The sequence below is a fragment of the Orycteropus afer genome, unplaced genomic scaffold (genome assembly GCF_000298275.1).
Source record: "Orycteropus afer afer isolate SDZICR_OR568_19922 unplaced genomic scaffold, OryAfe1.0 scaffold00053, whole genome shotgun sequence".
In the NCBI taxonomy this organism is placed as follows: Eukaryota; Metazoa; Chordata; class Mammalia; order Tubulidentata; family Orycteropodidae; genus Orycteropus; species Orycteropus afer.
In genome coordinates, this window is record NW_006921640.1 from 8,098,908 (window position 1) to 8,120,106 (window position 21,199).

General features: G+C 43.5%; 1 protein-coding gene across 1 annotated transcript in view; it reads right to left on the reverse strand.

The window, feature by feature from the left end:
- Nucleotides 1-21,199, reverse strand: part of LOC103195251 (L-gulonolactone oxidase) — a 44,707-nt gene that overhangs the window by 10,781 nt on the left and 12,727 nt on the right. The window contains exons 6-8 of the mRNA XM_042780673.1: nt 18,578-18,763; nt 9,558-9,665; nt 8,871-8,947 (exon numbers count right to left, since the gene is read on the reverse strand). Of these exons, the coding sequence (XP_042636607.1) occupies nt 8,871-8,947; nt 9,558-9,665; nt 18,578-18,763 (371 nt within the window). The remainder of the gene's footprint in view (nt 1-8,870; nt 8,948-9,557; nt 9,666-18,577; nt 18,764-21,199) is intronic.

Below are 21,199 nucleotides of genomic sequence, written 5' to 3' on the forward strand. Positions count from 1 at the left end.
TTAGCAGTAGGAAGACAAAAGTGGCCATTTCTCTTCCAGAGAAAAAAGCCTAGAATTATGGTGCAATGGGTGGATTTGTGGTTTGTATAAAAAGTGAGGAACATAGACAGGGAGTATCTGTGTGGCTTGAGTAACTCAGAGAAGGGATGGGAGGTCTGAGTTGAGCTTGTGGGGTGACTGGGAGTTCACCAGGTAGACTTCTGAAGGGAAAGGCCTTGTAGGCAGAAAGAATAGCAGGGACAAAGGCTTGGTCTCAGAAATTCCACAGTGCTCTGATTTAGTTCTATGCTTAGCAGAGCAGGAAGAGAAGGGTTAGGAGTGTGGGCTCTGGGATCAGATGGACTGACTCAAACTTCCTGATTCAAAATTCATTACAAAGCTTCAGTAACCAAGACAGCATAGAACTGGCATAAAGACAGACATATATATGGATCAATGAAACAGAATTGAGACTCCAAAAATAAACCTTCATATTTATGATCTATTGAGTTTTGAAAAGGATTACAGGACAACTCAATGTGGGGAAAGAATAGTCTTTTTGACAAATAATGCTAGGACAACTGGATATCCACATGCAAAAGAATGAAGTTGGACTCCTACCTCACACCATATACAATAACAAGAATTAGGGAAGAGTTAAAACTATAAAACTCTTAGAAAACAGCATAAGTATAAATATTTCTGACGTTGGGTTAGGCAATGGTTTCTTAGATCTGATACAAGGGGCAGAAAGTGCGGGAAGAGCTGGGGATGAGGCAGAGCCAAAAGCACAAGCAACAAAATAAAAAAATAGATAAATTGGGTCTTAAAGCTAAAACTTTTGTGCTCACAACTGAGGCTGTGAAAAGATAACTCACAGACTGGAAAAAATATATTTGCAAATCATGTATCTGATAAAGAATTTGTATCTAGAATATATAAAGAATTCTCATAATTCAATGATAAAAAGACAAATAGTCCAATTTAAAAAAATGGGCAAAGGATTTGAATAGACATTTCTCCAAATAAGATGCACAAATGGCCAAGAAGCACATGAAAAGATGCTCAACATCATTAGTCATTACCAAAAAAACCAAATTCACTGCAGTTGAGTTGGATCCAACTCATAACGACCCCTCCTTGGGTTTCCAAGATGGTATCACTACAGAAGTAGATTGCCCAATCTTCCTTCCGAGGAGTGGCTGGTGGGTTTGAACCGCCAGCCTTCTGGTTAGTAGTCAAATGACTTAGGCACTATGTCACTAGAGATCCTATCATAGTCATTAGACAAATGCAAATCAAAACCATAAGGAGATACTACTTTATATCTACTGTTGTTGTTAGGTACTGTTGAGTTGGTTCTGACTCAAAGAGACCCTTTATAAAACAGAATGAAATGTTGCTTGGTTCTGTGCCAACCTCACAGTAGTAGGCAAGTTTGAGTTCATTGTTGCAGCCATCACAACAGCTACATGTACTAACCCACTGCCATCAAGTTGATTCCAACTCATAGCAACCTCCATCAAGTTTTCAAGGCTACAAATCTTTACAGAAATACATTGCCTCATCTTCCTCACATGGAGTGGCTGGTGGGTTCAAACTGGCAACCTTTTGGTTAGCAGCCCAATGCTTTAACCACAGTGCCACCAGAGCTCTTTGCTACATCTACTGTTGTTGTTTGTTGTTATATGCCATCAAGTTGGACCCGACTCATAGCGACCCCTCCTTGGGTTTTCGAGGCGGTATCACTACGGAAGTATATTGCCCAACCTTCCTTCCGAGGAGTGGCTGGTGGGTTTGAACTGCCAGCCTTCTGGTTAGCAGTTAAGTGCTTTAGGCACTATGCTACCAGAGCTTCTAGGACAGCTCAAATAAAAAAAGAGAGACAATGATAAGTGTTGATGATTGTGGTAGTTATGCTTGTATGTCAACTTGGCTGGGCCTGGTTGAGTGGCTGGGCAGCTGGTGGTAGTTATTCCCCATGATGAGACTAGCAATCAGCTCCATGGTGGGTCTACCACAAGCAGCTGAGTAGCTGCCTTTGGGCTATGGTCTACTTCCTACATATAAGGAGAAGCCTTGGGAATGGTCTCTAGCCTATGGCATGCTTGGACCCTGCATGTAGCCGTGTCGTTGTTTAGCAACCTGCCATGCTCTGCCGACCTGGGGACTTACAATGGACTTAAGTTAATGGCCTGCCATGTGGTTTGGTAACATAGGGACTATGCCATTTTATTTGTTGACCTTGGGCTTGTCAGTTTCAGCAGCCAGCAGCTGAGTGAAGAAATGCCTGTAGCTCCCATGGGCTGGGAGCAGGAGACAGAGCTGAACCCCAAGGTTGAGGGGCTTTCACCCAGCCCCTAGAGCCTGGCACTTTGACCTTGGACTTAAACCCTCCCAACTGTAAGAATAAACCCCTGTTTCTTAAGGCCATGCCATTTGTGGTATATTCTTGTCAGAGCAGTACTAGGTAACCAGAATAGAATATGGTACCGAGAGAGTGGGGTGCTGCTCTGACAGATGCCTAAAATGTGGAAGCAGGAGTGGAGTGTGTCCTTGACCCAAGACCCTGGCAGAGAGACCCCAGCATACGGCATGACAGATGGCAGGAGCACAGCAAGAGACTGGCATGAGAGATGGCAGGAGTAGAGGCAAGAGAACTGGCATGAGACAGCGATAGCCTTACCAGCACACGGAGGAGAGCTTGATGCCTTTGGTTAGGCGGCTTCCTGGTGGAGTGGGTTGCCTTCAGGCATTAATTGGTAGGAGAGACTGGCTTGAAATGGAGTAGCAGGTTGGCCAGCCCACGGAGCAAGAAAGCTTAATGTCCTTTGGGGCAAGAAGATTCCTGGTGGAGTGGGTTGCCCTCAGGCATTAATTGGCAGAAGTGGAGACCAAGGAAACAGAAGCAGAGCTGCCTCAGACTGAAAGGGTAGGACCATGGCCTTTGGGGGTGGAATGATCACAGCCCCCTGGGTTTCAAAGAGCCAGGCCTTCACCACCTTGGTTCTGGAGTGTGGGGCTGCTTGTTCATGTGAGCCAGTGGGATAGAGCCATAGCCTCTGCCCAAGAGTGAGGGGGTGGGGCTGCCATGCCCAAGAGGGAGAGGAACAGGGGCTGCCAGGCCAAGGGGGTGAGGTTGCTACTTAAAGGAACTACGTGACTGGGGTCACCCAGTGGAGGAGATCTGTACAGATGCCAAGATGACAAGGGGTGGAATTGTGGTAGCTATGTTTGTGTGTCAACTTGGCTAGGCCTGGTTGAGTGGCTGGGCAGCTGGTGGTAGTTATTCCCCATGAAGACTGACAATCAACTTCATGGTGGGATCTACCACAAGCAGCTGAGTAAGCTGCCTTTGGGCTGTGGTCTGCTTCCTGTATATAAGGAGAAGCCTTGGGAATGGTCTCTAGCCTATGGCACACTTGGACCCTGCATGTAGCCGTGTCATTGCTCAGCAGCCTGCTATGCTCTGCCGACCTTGGGACTTACAATGGACTTAAGTTAATGGTCTGCCATGTGGTTTGGTAACATCGGGACTGTGCCTTTTTACTTGTCAATCTTGGGGCTTCTCAGCCTCAGCAGCCAGCAGCTGTCTGAGTGAAGAAATGCCTCTAGGTCCAGTGGGCCGGGAGCAGGAGGCAGAGCTGGACCCTGAGGTTAAGGGGCTTTCACCCAGCCCCTAGAGCCTGGCACTTTGAACTTGGACTTAAAGCCTCCAAATTGTAAGAATAAACTCCTGTTTGTTAAGGCCATCTCATTTGTGGTACATATTATTGTCAGAGCAGCACAGGTTACCAGAACAGTGGAGAAATTAGAATCCTTCATACACTGCTGGTGGGAATGTAATATGGTGCAGGCTCTTTGGAAAACTTTTGTTAGGTCCTCAAAAAGTTAAACATGGAGCTACAATATGACCCAGCCATTCTACATCTGGAGCCCTGGAAGCATAATGGTTAAGCCCTTGCCTGCTAACAGGAAGGTCAGTGGTTCAAACCCATAAGTGGTTCCACACACACACACACACACACACACAAAGTTAAACATGGAGTTACCATATGACCCAGCCATTCCACTTCTAGGTATATACCCAATAGAATTAAAAACATGTCCATACAAAAATTGTACATGAATGTTCATAATAGAATTAGCCAGAATAGCCAAAAAGTGGAAACAATTCAAATATCCATCAACTGATGAATGGATAAAGAAATGTGGTATATCTATACCAAACCAAAATAACAAATTCATTGCCATGGAGTCGGATCCGACTCATAGCAACCCCTCCTTGGGTTTCCGAGGCGGTATCACTACAGAAGTAGATTGCCCAACCTTGGAATACTATTCTATCATAAAAAGGAATGAAGTATTGATAGATGCTACAATATTGATGAACATTATGCTAAGTGAAAGAAGTCAGTTACGAAAGACCACATATTGTATGATTCTTTAATGAAATGTACAGAATAGGCAAATGCAGAGACAGAAAGTAAATTAGTGTTTTCCAGGGCTTGAGGAAAGGAATGGGAAGCAATTGCTAATGGGTTTAGGATTTCTTTTTGGAGTGATGAAAATGTTCTAAAATTAGATTGTGGTGATAGTTGCTTAACTCTGTGAATATACTTAAAAATACTGAATTGTACATTTAAAAGGGTGACTTGTAGGACATATGAATTACATTTTAATAAAGCTTCCACTTGCCTTTAGTCAGGGGGTGTTGTGACCTAATTTGTCTTTCAGAATGGCTGCTGTGTGGAGGGGGCAGGAGGAGAGGAGACAAGGAGGGAAGCCATACGCAGTCCAAGAGCTGAGAGTAACGAGTGTGTTGATGAGAGAGATGTGGATGCATTCAAGAGATACTTAGAAGATGAACTGGAGCCAACTTGACATAGCCAACCTGGCTCTCCAGTGCCCTCAGGCAGAGCTTTCTTTTGTGAGAAAAGAGCCAGGGAAAGTAAGAAGGTAAAGAAGTATAAAAGGCAATATTTGCAGTGAAGTTAACAGTCCATATTTATTGCACTTTCTCGGTGCTAAGCATAGTGCCAAGAGCTTTACAAGATAGCATTTAACCCTTGAAACTATGTATTACTATCATAGTATTACATAGATAAGGAAACTGGGGCATGGAGAAGTTATGTTGCTTACTCCACACTGCCCAGCTACCAGGTGGTATATTTGAAGCAGGAATGTAAAGCCAGAGAGTTGAACTTCAGCTAATAATCACAATACTTCCCTGCTGTAAAATGCTGAGATTGAGTCTCTGTAGGAAATAATCTACTCATGTTACAGTTATCTACCAAGTGCCCATGTCTGCACAGAGAGTTTGTTGAGAAGATGAATCAGACTCAGACAACTCCCTCAAGATGCTCCAGCCATGTGAGACACCCTCGGTGTGCACAGGAGACTGTGGAGTCTTGCTCAGCCTGGAAGTGAGTGGGAAAAGCCTCCTGGAGGAGATGAGATGTGGGTCAGAAAGGGACAAAATGAAATCCCAGGCAGAAAGACCTCTGGTTTGGTTTTCCTTCCACTATTGGAAAATTGATCCAGAATAAAGCACCATGATAGGCATATCCTCCGTGGGGTACACATTTTATGAAAATCATATTGTGCCTCATTCCCAGCCATGTGCTGTTAGGAATATAAATCTACAGTTCAGGCACCACTGGACTACTCATTCTTTGGAAGTGATGCTATCAAGGGTCAGTTTGAGGTAAACTCTGATTAAGAAGCCTAGAGAACTAGACCCTCTGTGCCTGAACACACCTGCTATTCATTTGTTCTCAGCTCTGGACACTTTTACTTCTACATATATCTTTAATCCATCCATCCATTCACTTCTCTCCATCTCCACTGCCACCACCCTGCCACCAGTCATTATTCATCATTCATGTTGAGCTCCTCCCCATCTCTATACCTTCCCCTTCCAACCCATTCTCTACACTGCAGTCGGAGGGGTCACTGTAAACCACTTCCTACATAATCCTCTTCTAATTACTTCCACTGCCCTTAGCCTAGCCTATAAGCTCTGTGTGGCCTGGGCCCTGCCTCCTGCTGCCCACATATGTTACATAAGTAGGGAAATGCAATGACAAAGCATCTCCTTGTCCAGTCACAAACTCTGAGAGTTCCCATGCCCAGGTCCAGCTATATCCCCATTCTAAGCCTGCTTTCATAGATGTGCTGCTGAATGTTACTGGGGTATGCCATATCGCGGTACTTACACTGAGGTGTGCCCAATGAGGATGCAAAAAAAAAAAAAAAAAAAATCTGATTTACAGCATCCTGTGAAATGTTTCTGGATATTATAGGTCAGAGTGGGTTAGGCCTGGACTTGAGTTTCATGAGGAAGGCTCTGAGATGCCACAGTTAAGAGAGAATGAAGTAGTTGCAGCCCTAGGCTGTCGAATTTCTCCTAAATCACAAGGACTATCACTGTAGTCCCCCAGAGTTTCAGCAAACACTTCTCATCAGCCTTCTACATAAGAGACAAACTATGGCCCAGAAATGCAGAGAAACTAAGGGGTGAGGGGCAGGCAGGAACATAAGCTCAATATAAAGTTCCAGCAAAGGATGAAGAACAATCAAAACAACTTTGGAAAAAGGACAGGATGGGAGAATTTACTTTACCAGATATGAAGCCTTATTATAATTATGATAGTATAGACTAATGAAAAGTTCAGAGATACCAAGAACAGACCCACCTATACATAGAACGTTGGTATATGAGATAGAAAGGAAATATATCACTGATGTAAAAACAAATCATTAAACAGTGTCAGGAAAGCTGGTTACCATTTAGGAAAATTAAAACTGACTACTTCACCCAGAAGATATAAAACAATTCCAGGTGGATTACTTAAATGAAACCAAACTCACTGCCATCATCAAGTCGATTCCTAGTCACAGCTACCTCTCCCCGCCCCCCACATTGTATTTCCAAGACTGTAAATCTTTACGGAAGCAGATTGCCTCATCTGTTCTGTGGAGTGGATAGTGGGTTCAAACCACCGACCTTTTGGTTACCAGCCAAAAATGCCTTAACCACTACACCACCAGGGCTGTTTCCAGGTGGAGTAAAGACTTGTAAATGTAAAAGCAAAATTAAATAGAGTATTTTTAGGACCTCAGAGTAGGAAAGGATTTCTTAATGAGACACAAAAATCCCATAGATAAATTTGACTACATTAAAATTAAATATGTCTACACAGTTGTTGTTGTTGTTATGTGCTGTCGAGTCAGACCTGACTCATAGCAACCCCTCCTTGGGTTTCTGAGGCAGTATCACTACGGAAGTAGATTGCCCCATCTTCTTTCCAAGGAGTGGCTAGTGGGTTTGACACCTTAGGCATGCTACCAGAGCTCCTACACAGTAAGATACTATAAACACTAAAGACAAGCCACAAACTGGGAGAAGTGTTTGCAATACATATAATCAACAAAGGACAAGTGATCAAAATATATAAAAATAAAATCTTACAAAACAAGAAACAGAAAAACAAACCAACAGAAAAAAGGGGCAAAAGGCATAAATAAAGGAAACCTGAATAATCAATAAACTGAAAAGCTTATTAGTAATCAGGGAATGAGAATGAAAACCCATAATGATATATCATTTAATATGCATCAGACCGAAATTTAGAAGTCTGACAATTTTAATCTTGACCAACCTTCGAGCACTGAGAATTTTGCAATGCTGAGGAAATTAACTTGTTATAACCACCTTGGAAAACAATTTATAATTGTCTAGTAAAGCTGAAGATGCTCATACTTGACCCAGGAATTCCACTCATTAGTATATATTCAAGGTAAAAAAAGGCATCAGTAAAATGTTTCAGAACGTTCACAGCTATATTATTTGTAACAGCAAGACAAACCCTGGAAATAAATTAAGGGATGTCCAAAATGTACAGATAAACTCATATACAGTATGGATAAACTCATACATTGTGGTGAATACATATGCTGAAAATGAATAATGAGAGCTATATACAACAACATCGATAAATCTCATATACATAAGTGAACTAATAAATTTGCTATTTTAGAATTCATAAAAGCACAGTATAAATAAAAGCAAGAGAATGATAAGCATAAATTTCAGGGTGGTAGTTATCGCTGGAGAGGTGAGGTTGTGATCTGGGGAGTTATGAAAAAGGGGCTCCAATTGTACTAGTGTTGCTTCATTTCTTAGGTCAAGGGTGAGTACATACAAAAAACTAAATCCATTTCTGTTGAGTCAATGCCAACTAACAGCAACTCTACAGAACAGAGTAGAAATTTCCTACAGGGTTTCCAAAGCTGTAAATCTTTACAGAAGCAGACTACCACATCTTTCCCCTATGGAATGGCTGAGGGTTCGAACTGCCAACATTTTGGCCAGAAGTTGAGTGCTTAACCACTGCACCACCAACATTTTTCATACTTTAAATATCTGTTGCCTATATTATTTTGTATGTATGGAATATTTCATAATTATCTGTAGTACATCATTCCATATCTTGGCTAAACAGAAAGTCACCACTGAAAGGCCCACAAAACCTCTATCATGGACAGTTTCATGTCCAGTGGCACACATGGGGCCTGAGCAAGTACACAGATATGAAGCCAGGAAGAAGGTGGAGAGCAGGACAATGTGAAAATATTCTTGACTGATGGTCTTCTATTTTGGCTGCATATTTGAATCACCTATGGGCCAGAGTTGGGCCTGGGCATTCATGTTTTGTAAAAAGTTCCCCAGGTAAGTTGAATATACAGGCAAGGTGGAAAATCACTGTTCTAGACCCAGGGGACAGACCCAATTTGCATACGTAGAGGTAGGGATACCACTCTTGTGATAGACTACTTTCTCAATAGCATATGGCAGATGCCAGCAAATGGTACCTTTGCATTCTTACCTGATCCAGAGAAGGAACTCCAGTAAATAGAATCCAATGGCATAGTCCCAAAACCAGTTGGCTGAGGAAGAGGGGGGCTGAGAAACAGAATTTGTGATCAATTCAGGGTCAGATAGAGCTCTATTTGGTCCTATGTGATGATGGTTTTGTTTTCTTCTCCTAGAACAGTGTATTTGCTAAGGACATGGGGGAGAGACAAAACTATCCACTTCTTCAACTTTAATATAAGGGTTATTGGAGGGAAGGTGGGCTGCATCAGATGATCTCTGAGGTCTAGTGTAGCTTTCTAGTAGTCTAATTGATCCTATCTTGTTCTCTGCTCCCTTTTCCCATATCTAGACTGTCTCTTGACCACCCCTACACGTCTCCACTTGCTAGCACACTGGACCCTCACATAATCCAGCTTCCTTCTTCCTTTCACGCTGTGGTCTTTTCTGATTCTTTCTTTATGTTCAATGATGATCACCCTTGCTTTTGCTCTAACATTTAATTGGTCATCAGGATGATAATAAGTCATACTTTCTGGGAGATGACCAGTCTGCTGAGAATGGGTGTGACTGCATGCTGTGTGTGCAGATGGGGAGGTTACATGCTTGTAACTGGCAGCCATCTGTTCCCTTAGGGGCCTGCCCTGAACAATCTGCTCTCAAGTGGGAAGAGGATGAACACCGTGTCAGGACTGGTTACCTTATTGGTGTGGTCCTGGTAGATGACGCTGACATTCTCACTGTGCGGAAACCAGAGGAAGCGGAAGTATTCGGACTTCTTCAAATGGCTGTCCAGGTTGTCAAGGACCTGACCTCGGCAGAATGAAAGAGGAGATTGTGTTGGTCACAGGGAAGACACGGGAATACTGGAAGTCAGGGCCAGAGGCATGCCTTAGTTTCTCCCCATCAGAAGAAAATGCTTTAAATTGTCTTAACATTGCAAAGTCACATGAAATGAGATTTTTAATTTGATGAGCATTAAAATGGTGCACTTACATGTTACTTCCTTAAGTAGCTTAGAGGACAGATGTGATTTCTTATTTGTCCTGGCTTGAGCAGTTACTACCTTATAAACTCAGGCAAGTTACCTAGCATCCCTGTGCCTCACATTCTTCATCTGTAAAATGGGGCTAAAATTAATAATCATCTCAGAACTGTTATGAAGATTAAATGAGCTAATGCATAGAGAGTGCTTACCAGGCATGTAGTAAGCACTCTATAGGTATAAGCTGCTGCTATTATCTTATCATCACCAGAGTCTCTGGGTCATGAAAATGGTAAACACACTCAGCTGCTAATTGAAAGGTTGGCAGTTTGAATCTAACCAGAGGCACCTTGGAAGAAAGGTTTGGCAATCTACTTCTGAAAAAAAAATCAGTCCTTAAAAATCTTATGGAGCATAGTTCTACTCTGACACATATGGGGTTGCCATTAAAAAAAAAAAAAAAACTCACTCCCTTTGCATCGATTCCAACTCATAGCAACCCTTCCTTGGGCTTCCAAGGTGGTATCTTTATGGAAGTAGACTGCCCAATCTTCCTTTCAAGGAGTAGTGGGTGAGTTTGAACTACCAGCCTTCTGGTTAGCAGTCAAGTGGCTTAGGCACTATGCCACCAGAGCTCCCATAGTCAGAGTAAACTTGAATGCACCTGGTTGGTTTATACCATCATCATCATCATCTCTTATCCCCAAATATCTATATCTCCATAATGCCTGACAGATAGTATACCCTTAATACAATGAATGTGAATAAAAGAGCCCTGTCCTAGTATGGCTCATCATTGCAAACACTGAGATAATATCACTGACTAAATCATATCCTCCTGAAACCCATCAAGTTGATACAGGACAAGTTGTAAGCTAAAGCGTAGACAGATTTGAGGGTTGACTGGCAGCTGTGGGATTTGGGAGGAGCACTCGTCTTGGAAAGAGTTCTGGACTCAAGTCCTGATTCTATAGCTGCACAATGTTGGATGAGTCATATAACCTAAGCCTTGGTTTTCTCATCTATAAGATGTTGGTACTTGTGAAGATGAAACGAGATCATCTATGTCAAAGCTCCTAAGCAATTACTAAGCCAATCACTGGGTTGGCACAAGGCATGTACCCGAAAAACACCTTTTAGTTCGGAATTTGAGTGATGCTAATACATGTCTAGGGCATCGGTTATGTTCCCCTCAAATTTCCCAGTTGTGTGACTTTTAGAAAGCTCTTTAAGGCCTTTGGACTTCCATTGTTTCATCTTCACACAATGAAGACAGTAATACCTTTTCTTCCTTCCTTACAGGGCTGTTGTGAGGTCCAAGTGAGATCATGGATGTAAAAGCACCTCATAGACGTAAAACTGAACACATGAGAGAGGGAAGATGGTGGTCTGGTGGGGTGGGGTGGGGAAGAAAGTTGTTGATCAAATGCATTGGGAGGAATTTGGGTGCCCAGCATAGCTGCATGGCTGGATCCAATTATGGATCAGTACAGAGTCCAAAGAGGTTGATGAGCTTGAGAGAGGATGATCCTTTCAGCATCCGGCCAGGAAAATGAAACCAAGCTAGGGATGAGACCAACTAGAACTTAATTTTGGAATGTCTGAGAGCAGTGGAATTTTAGGATTCTATATATCTTTCTCATGGTGATCAGAGAAGATCTCTAATCTGCTTTTAATTGGAAGCATGATAGGATGTAGGGGATACTAAGAATGTGTGGACAATTGTTGCATTCAAACCAGAGTGAGCTGGATGATCATCCTTAACAACCTCTCCCCCCCACACTGGCTCCAGTCAGTTGGCTCATCAAGCTTCCCTCTATTCTATCTCTGTAAATGTTTCTCTAGTCTTCTCCTTTCATCCACTCATGCAGCTGTTATTAATCCGGGCCTTTTTTAACTCTTACCTATATAATTGCACTAGCTTCATAATTTGCCCCATTCTCCTCTCTTCAGACAATATTTGGCAGGAAGCATGCCACTATATGGCTCAAAAATCACCAACAGCTCTCCATTTCCCACAGAAAAAAAGCCTGAACATCTTTAGTTCAACATTCAAAGACCAAAACCAAACTAGCTACCATCAGATTGAGCCCCATGTGTGCAGAATAGGACAGCACTCTATAGGGTTTTCAAAGCTACAACCTTTTGTAAGTTAATCACCAGGCCTTCCTCCCAAGACACCTCTGGGTGGATTTACACCACCAGTCTTTTGTTTAGTCATTGACTGACTAACTGTTCTTGTGATCCAGTGACTCCTCAACATACAAAGGCCTCCTTAAGCTGACATTGTCCAATAGAGTAGCCACAGGCCACATGTGACCACTGAGTTCTTGAAATGTAACTGGCCCAAATTGAGATGCACTGTAAATCTACCATACAAACCAGATTTCAAAGACTTGGTATGAAAAAAGAATATAACGTATCTCATTCATGATTTTTATATTGATTACATCTGGATATGATAATATTTTGAATACATTGGGTTAAAGAAAATATATTATTAATATTGATTTCACCCACTTGTTTTCCTTTTTAAAAATGTGCCTAGCAGAAAACTAAAAATTATTGTTTGTGGACCACAGTATATTTCTATTGGACAGTTCATGATTAGAAGACTCATAGTAACCCACCACCCAACCCACTGCCATTGATTCTGACTCATACCGACTCTGTAAGACAGAGTACAGCTGCCCCACAGATGGAAGCAGATTGCATTCTCTTTCTCCCGTGGAGCAGCTAGTGGGTTCAAAATGCCAACCTTTTGGTTAGCAGCCTAATGCCTTAACCACTGTGCCACCAGAGTTCCTTAAGACTCATAGTAGGTATTTTATAAACATTTGCTGAATGGAAAGAAGGAAATAGGAAAGGAAAAGATTATAAGAGAAACAAAAAAGCTAAGATTCAGACTGAGAACATGAATCTTTAAGCCTAACTTTATTTTCAGGAAGTAATAGTCATACTCCCTGGCTTTGGCTTCCTGTCCTCCTCATATGCTTTTCCTCTGACTCAGAACCATCCCACCATTGCATGACCCAGAGGGGTTGCTGCAAGAGAGCTGACTTAAGCCTGAAGAGGATTATGGTGCTAGAGAGCTTTGTACATCCTGGCACAGCCCTTGATAGAACCAAACACTTGGGGCAGCATGGTTTTCAGCCCCAGTGGAGGTGGGATGTTTCCTAGGGACCCTAAATGACAAGGAACAGTGAGCAAATATAAATGTATGCTTAGGAAGGTTGGCTGTTTTCCTATTTGCTCTCAAGAAACTTCACACCTCTTGGATGATAGATGCAATTATTACCTCTTTTGGATTAAAGGAAAAACATCCCAGGCATAGCAAGAGTGAAGAGCAACTGCTTCAGTGGCACTTTTTTTTTTGAGTCCTAATTCTATTCTTTCTCCTGCTCCATTGATTTGTCCCTTTGAGGCCTATGTTGTAGCTTTTCCTCTTCGTTTTAGCTTTTCCTTCCTCTCCTCCCAAGCATTCTCAGCCCTTTAAAGGTTTCTCTGAGTGGAGAGAACAAAAGCAAATTAAATATGGGATTATTTATTGCACACATCCCTTGCAGTAAATCCCATGGCTGAAAAGGCCACCTGCCCTCTGTGACAGTCCTTATTTATGGCCTGTGGTTGGTGGAGGGGAAGGCTGTCCACGGAATGATGGAAGATGATGATGAGCCTCTGAGAAATCACTTCTGGGTCTGCAGTACTGGCTGGAACTATAGTGCAGTCACTTCAGGGAAAAGGGAAGAGAATCTATCAGTGGATGTGCTGACTCACAGATGAGCAGGGAGGAGCAGAATCCTCTTCCATAAGCCCTCCTGCAGGAGGAACTGAGTTACAGTGGAACTCTCTCTCTCTCTCTCTCTCTCTCCCTCTCTCTCTTTCTCTGTGTGGTGGGGTGTTTCCGTCAGGATTCATGTCTCTCTTTAGGGATAAGGCTCAAGAACTACCATAAATGCTCTAAAGGAGAGAACTACTAATGAAAAAGAGATGACTCTCTGTCTCTACAGTGGGTGATGAGGTGGGGTGGGAGAGTTTCACATCTAAGCGATGTCTTGGCTTATAGAATGTCAGAGCTGAAGAAGATCTTGGAGATCATCTAACATAACCTCACTTTAATAGGCAAAGAAACCGAGGCACAAAGAATTGAAGGGACTTGCTCAGTCACACACAACATAAGCAGAATAGTCAGACTTGGTGGCCAGACTTCCCAAAGCCCCTTCCCATTGCACCTTGTTGAGTGCTTATGGCTGGGTAATTGTGTGTGTGCATGCATGTGGGTATATACTTTTTTCTTTTGAAAGGAGGTGACTGGAATTGCTATTTTCATGTGTCATCATAGCCTGTCATATTAAAAGAAATTGGAATTTTAAGAAGAATTTACCCCATAAATCACTTAAATTTTCAAGGATGTCATGTTTAAGTTAGAAGCCTCCATGTTGATATGATCTAGAGGCAAAAACCTTGAGCTCTGGATAGACAAAGAGGCCAAATGGTGTGAATGTGTGTGTATGTCTTGGGGTAGGGAGCTAGCCACACATAAGCCTCTAATAGAACCAGGATTTAGCTATAATTAATCTCAGCCAATCTCAGTCAGTCAAAAGAGGAGCAGAAAGAGGATGAGTACCTGGCAGAGAATATATTGAAGTTGTCAAGGATTTCATTTTACTTGGATCTACAATCAACACCCATGGAAACAGCAATCAAGAAATCAAATGACTATTGCATTGGGCAAATCTGCTGTAAAGACTTCTTTAAAGTGTTAAAAAGCAAAGACGTCCCCTTGAGGATTAAGGTGCACCTGACCTAAGATGTGGTGTTTTCACTATGCATGTGTAAAGCTGGACAATGAATAAAGAAGACCAAAAAGAACTGATGCCTATGGATTATGGTGTTGATGAAGAATATCAAATTTACCCTGAACTGCAAGAAAAATGAACAAATCTGTCTTGGAAGAAGTACAGCCAAAATGTTCCTTAGAAGCATGGATGGTGAGACTTCATCTCATATACTGTGGACATGTTATTAGGAGGGACTGGTCCCTGGAGAAGGACATCATGCTTGGTAAATTAGAAGGTCAGTGAAAAAGAGAAAAACCCTCAACGAGATTGACTGACACAGGGGCTGGAACAATGGGTTTAAACATAACAACAATTGGGAGAATGGCACAGGACTGCAGTGCTTCATTCTGTTGTACATAAGGTCGCTATGGGTTGGAACTGACTTGATGACATCTAACAACAACAAGTACTGGAGAGTGTTCTTCTGCACAACTCTAACATCCCAATAGAAGCAATGTGGCCAAAGCTAATCCTCTGGCAAAAAGAAGAAATCTCCTTATCTCTGGGTCAAAGTATTCAGCTTAAAAATTAATATGTTCTGACCTGAAAGAGAGGCAGAAAAATAGATTCAATAACTAAACACGATTACAACCACTTTCTGGTTTCTGTTGCTCATCTCATTTCCTTGCCTGTAATTTTCTTTAGCCTGCCCAGCATTCCTTTAAAACTGTTCTCACTGAGGTCAGCAACGGCCTCCTAATTACCAAATCCAGGTTTCAATCCCAGGTTCCCTGTAGCATCAGACTCCACTGACCTCACCCTCCCCACACACCTCCCCCCAGAAACTCAGCACCCATTGCCTCTGTGCCATGCCCTCTCCATCTCTTCATTCCTCTCTGACCATTCCCTCTTGGCCTTCTTCATGGTATCCTTTCTGTTTCCTCATCCACTGAATGCAAGTGTCCTCTCGGACTCTCTTATTTAAACCCACTTTTATCCATGCTCATAATTACATCAATTGCCTAGAATAGGTTGCTGACTTCCTCAGATCGTATCTTCAGCCCAGGCCTCCTGCCTGAGTTTGTAGGGATACCTGCAAAGCTAGCTGCCCCTGCACCTCCACCTCAACAGGTCCCAACTGAACTAATTAATGATCTTGCTCCCCAAACCTGCTGCACTTCTTGGATTCATTAACTTAGTTGGTGACATCACCATCCTTGACTCTGACTACTATATCCTTACCCTCACACTCATTCCTATTGATTCCTCATCCTAAGTATCTCTTGAATCTGTCCTCTGCCAGATGAATTTTGGTAAGCCCTACTCTCTGAAATGCAAGTGGAGGGCCAAAGTTTAATCTTCCTAAAGCTTCTTCTAACCTCAGTGAAGAAATTGCTTCTGTTCTAAAAAATGGACTTGGCTCTGTATTCCAACACCTTAGGCTATGCCCACTGTACCTCATCCTCTTCTAAACCATCTCCTCATGCTGCTGACTCTGGTTACAGCCCTCTTTGCCTTGGCCCTCTCTGCCAAGTCCTCTTTGGACTTGATGGTTATTGTCTTTTGCCATTGAATCAATTCTGTCTCATGGTGACCCCATGCATGTCAGAGTAGAATGGAGTTTCATAGGGTTTTCAAGATTGTGGCCTTTTGGAAGCAGATCTCCAGACCTGTCTTCTGAGGTGCCTCTGGGTGGGTTTGAACCACCAGCCTTTTGGCTAGTAGTTGGATGCTTAATCATTTGTGCCTTCCAGAGATTCTTTGATGATTATTATGAGTTATTTATTTAGGACCTGGCTTGTCCATCTTCCCTGATAATTGCTTTCAGCTTCAAATCAAAGGGCAGCTTGGCTAGTCTGCTAGTCCTGGAGGACCAGCTCAAAGGCACTATGGGTACCTGCCTTCCCTGAGACATTTCAGTGTATAAGCTTAACCTCAGAGCAGGGACCATCAGTGTCTGTCTTTGTAGGTTCCCCTTGCATATTAGTTCTGTAATTCTCAGTCCATTAAAAGCCCTTTAACTGCTGGTGCACTTCGTTCAGAGGCAACAGAGATGAGGGAAGTTGGGGTATACATATCTCCTCTGCAGTCAATCCAGGGGAAGAAGAACCCTGAGGGGGAGAGATGATGGCAGCAGCTGCTGATGACAGAGCAGCAGGCTGTCTTGGGGCTGTTGGAGAGAAGAAAGGAACACTTGGGCTACCCAGAAGGATCCCTGGGTTGACCTCATTGGAAGTTCACTATCACCCCTGTTGCATGGCCAGGACACAGCTGTCACTCCATAAGAAGTGGAAAAGGAAAGGCAGAGAGCACCAAGGACAAGAGGGTTGGAGAAAAAGCTTTTCTCAGTATTCCCAGTGGGTCTCAGAACATTATTCCATAGCCCTAAGGGTTAATCCTGCAATCATATGAGCCCAAATGCCATATGCATCTTTGCTATCAATCAGATTGCCTGGCACTGGGAAGAATGCAGGATGTTGTGTGAACCCAGCTTGGAGTGAACCTAGATCTGGCCATTGGTTTGATTCAGTGGCCTCTGAGGGATTGTGGCTGATTGAGGAAGGCCCTGGGTGTCCCTAAAGAGCTCAGATTCTGCAACAGCCCCAGGCAAGGTTATGGGGACCAGCATCCCTTCTCCATTTCAGGGTCCTCCCTCCCTGCCCCTGCTCTCATGGGGTACCCTGGCTTAGCCATGCTTTGTCAATGCCAAACATTCACCCTTGAAATGCCCTTGCCCTGATCTTGTCCTGCTTCTCTTGGGCCAAGACTTCAGCCAGCTCATTTGCTAAATGACCTGTGCAGGCCAAGCACTGGTACTCCAGGGCACCAGTGCTATATAGTGTGGAGCTCTGGAGTCACTTTCTCAGCCATCAGCTGAGAGTTCTGGGGAGAGATTCCCCACCAAATACCATGCCTCTGAGTAGCAAGCCTTCTGGCCTTAAGTCCCTTGCCTTGTGGTTTACTTCATTACAAATGCCAGTGATGAGGATTTTTGGCCAGAGACAAGATAATAATAGTTACTGTTTATTACCCATTGACTGCCACTGGTAGGGGGTGTGTGCAATTATAGATACTGAACTGGATATTTACATGCATTATCTGATTTAATCCTCAGATCAATACTTTAAGGTAGACATCATTAACTCTTTTCAAATGAGGAAACTAAGGCTCAGCAAGATTAAATGAGTAGCCCAAGGTCACTGCTTGGAAGTGACAGAGCCAGGCTTCAAGACTAGATTCATTTGCCTCTAGTCCATAATCTTTACCATAACCATGTTAGGTCAATGTGGTTACCTCATTGGACAGAGGACCTACTCATACTGAATGATAAGGAGATAAGTTTGGGAGGAACCCAAACTCCAAGGAACTTGGAACGATAGATTTGAATGCTGTGGGTTAGTGATTACCAGGGATAGATCTAGGGCTTCTAGGCTTGCTGCATGCCATCCATCAATCAAGCCATCCAGCTACCAATCTAATACTGTTTTTCATTCATTCAAAAAACACCATTATCATTTGGAAGTCCTCCTTTCTATCCCCCATAATCCAGATCCAAATTTCCTGCATGTGACCTTAGTCACTCAGGAACCTTGACATTTACTCTATCCAGTAAATGTACTTTGCTGTGAAGAAACCATTACAAACAGGATACTGGGCATGTCTTATGGCTCAATGCAGCTGAGATTACCACTCTCCATGGAGCAGTCAGTTCATACAGGCAACATGTCTCTGTGGCAAGTCCCATCCAACTCCTTTTTTTGCTCTTATCTCCACTATGCCTGTAGTTCCTCTGAGTTTCATTGATTTGTTCAGAAAGGTTTTGCCCATGATATCCCTTGGACCCAGAAAGGAAGCCTAAAGAGCCACAGTGGGCTGTCACAGGAGCACAGCTTTCTTGTCAAGGACATCTGTCTATTTTCTGAAGCTGAGTGGTGGTAAGCAAGGGACCAGTACCTCCTTCAGGGTTGAAGGGAAGGATGTCTCCTGTAAGTGGAACTGGGCCACACACTGCAGGGTGATGGTGAGGATCACACCAAGGCAGCCCAGGTGCACCCGCGTGGCTTGAAACAACTCCACGTTGCTAGACTCTGAGCACTCAAGAATGGTCCCATCAGCTATCATCAGGGTCAGCGCCACAACCTGGAAATGGGAGAAAAGCTACACTTCAGAACCCTTGGCACTAAGCTCTTTTCACCTGAAAAGTCCTAGGTTCCCTGTTGGTCCTTTGAAGGGAGGCCAACCATCACTTATTCCCAAAAGATCACCACTGTCTGGCCACAGGGAATTTTCTCCAGCAAGGTTTTCAGTCACAGCCTGAAGGGTCTCAGTTTTGGGGGAGAGAGGAGAAAGGAGAAAGGGAGGCTACATCTGGTGGGCATCAACTAGAGGACTAGGTCCACCCATCACATGAAGTTATGTGGGATTCCTGGTAGTGTGTTTCCCTGGAACCATGGCTACAATGACCCTGTGGACCTCTGCATGTAACAAGTCTTTCCATTGCTCAGAGGAGCCCTAAGGTGAGACCAGGGCTGCAAGGACTGTGAGTTTCTGCATGGTGTCTTGCAAATGCAACGTAGGGATGTGTATGCCTCTGGGGTAGGACCAGTCCCACTATTCCAGCATACCACCTCTCCTGCAGCCTCTCTCCACCTGCCCTGCTCCTTCTGTGTGGCATCTCAACTCATTGAGTCCTTCCTTTCAGACTGGGCCCACTCACCCCAGGAACTAGGTCTTCTACTCTGTCTGCCACCACACACATCTAGTACCTTTGAGTTTCTGCAAAGAGTAGGGAAAGATGGCAATTAACTTTAAACCTTTTCCCCTTGGCTCCATTTCAGAGCAAACCTCTCTCATTGCCTATTCAGTCCTTGTACACACTCTGTTATCTGCTAATTTGGACAGAAATTGCTTTTGACGCATGTAGTTGGCAGCATGGTGCTCAGGGTGAGACCGGATAAAGCTGAACTAATTTTGATTAAGAGTGACCAAGACTGGAGAGGAGAAATAGCAGAAACAGGACACTACAGACATCTGTGGGAGTGAGGTGTCAGAATAATTTTTACAAAAATTAGATTTCATCTTAGGTCCAGAGCAGTGAACAAGGGCTGACCAGTGAAGCTCTTCAGCAGGGTCCAGGAATGAAAAAGGTGGGCACTGCATTGTCCAGCTATGTGACTTTGTAGGGCATATTATTTAGCCTCTCTGTCCTTCCTTGTCTGTAAAACAGGGATAATAATAACTCTCTGAAAGAGTCGGGATGAAAATCAAATGAGAATATGTAAAGCATCTAGCTGACTACCTGGTATGGAGTAGACATTAAAAATGTCAGTCCCAGAGTCCTTGAGTGACACAAATGGTTAACACTCAATTGCTAACTGGAAAGATGGTGGTTTGAGTTCACCCAGAGGTGCCTCAGAAAAAACTCTTGGCGATCTACTTGCAGGAGGAAAAAAAAAAAAAGCAGTCCCCTTTTCTCTTGCTCTCTGCCTTTGGTATAACACATAAAAGATAACAACATGGTTCTTCTACTTGTCTCCAGGGGACAGTGCTACTCAGAATTATTTTCATACTTTGAAGATCATTTTGCAGAAATTGAGGCAACCAACCACGCATCAGTCCTGGAGAGTAGATTAGAACTGTGGCCAAAGCTTGGGGTACAGCTGTTGTGTTGTCTTTCACCCCCAGTACTCCTGGGCTCCCCTGGGCAGTGAAATCACATGAGGAGGTAACAACAATGTCCATCAGGGGCTCCAAGTGCCTGGGAACAGGCCCTGCAAAATATATCTAACCTTTGCTGTAACAGCTCTTACCAATTAGCTCAAAAGTGGTTAACATGAGTGTTTTGGTAACAGTGCTACTGTAACAGACATACCAAAAATGGATGGTTTGAACCAACAAGGATTTTACAGTTTAGAAGGCTGGAAGTCCAAGTTCAAAGTGCAGCTCTAGGGGTTAGGTGAAGGCCTCTTGATCTTAGGCTTCACTCTGCCTCTTGCTCCCGGTCTACTGGAGCTGGAGGCCCAATCTCTTAACTCAAGCAGCTGCTGGCTGCTGAGGCTGACAAAGCCAAGGTTGACAAGTAAAATGGCACTGTCCCAAGATTATTAAGCAACACAGCAGGTCACTAGTTCAAGTCCACACACAATCTCAAGATTGGCAGACAACACAGTAGGCCACTGAGATGAAGACTAGGCCAGCTGCAGAATCTAGATGTGCCAAAAGGCTCAAGATCTTTCTCAAAGTGCCTTCTTATATCTTGGAAGCAGACCATATCCCTAAGGCAGCTACTGAACTGCTCATGGCAGATTCCATAATGGAGTTGATTACCAGTTTCATCGTAGGGAATCACTAAATCCAGCTACCCAGTCACTCAAAACCAGGCCCAGCCAAGCTGACACATAACCTTAATTACCACAATGAGTATCCTCAGTCTTTTCTCTTTCTTAGATCACTTCCTTCTCTCAGGATGGTCCACCCTTGCCTGGTGATTCTTTGAGGTTTTGCAGTGAAAGGAGGGAAGAGGAGAAGAATAAGTAGCAACCAAAGAGTGTGTACATGCTGATGAGAAAGCACGGT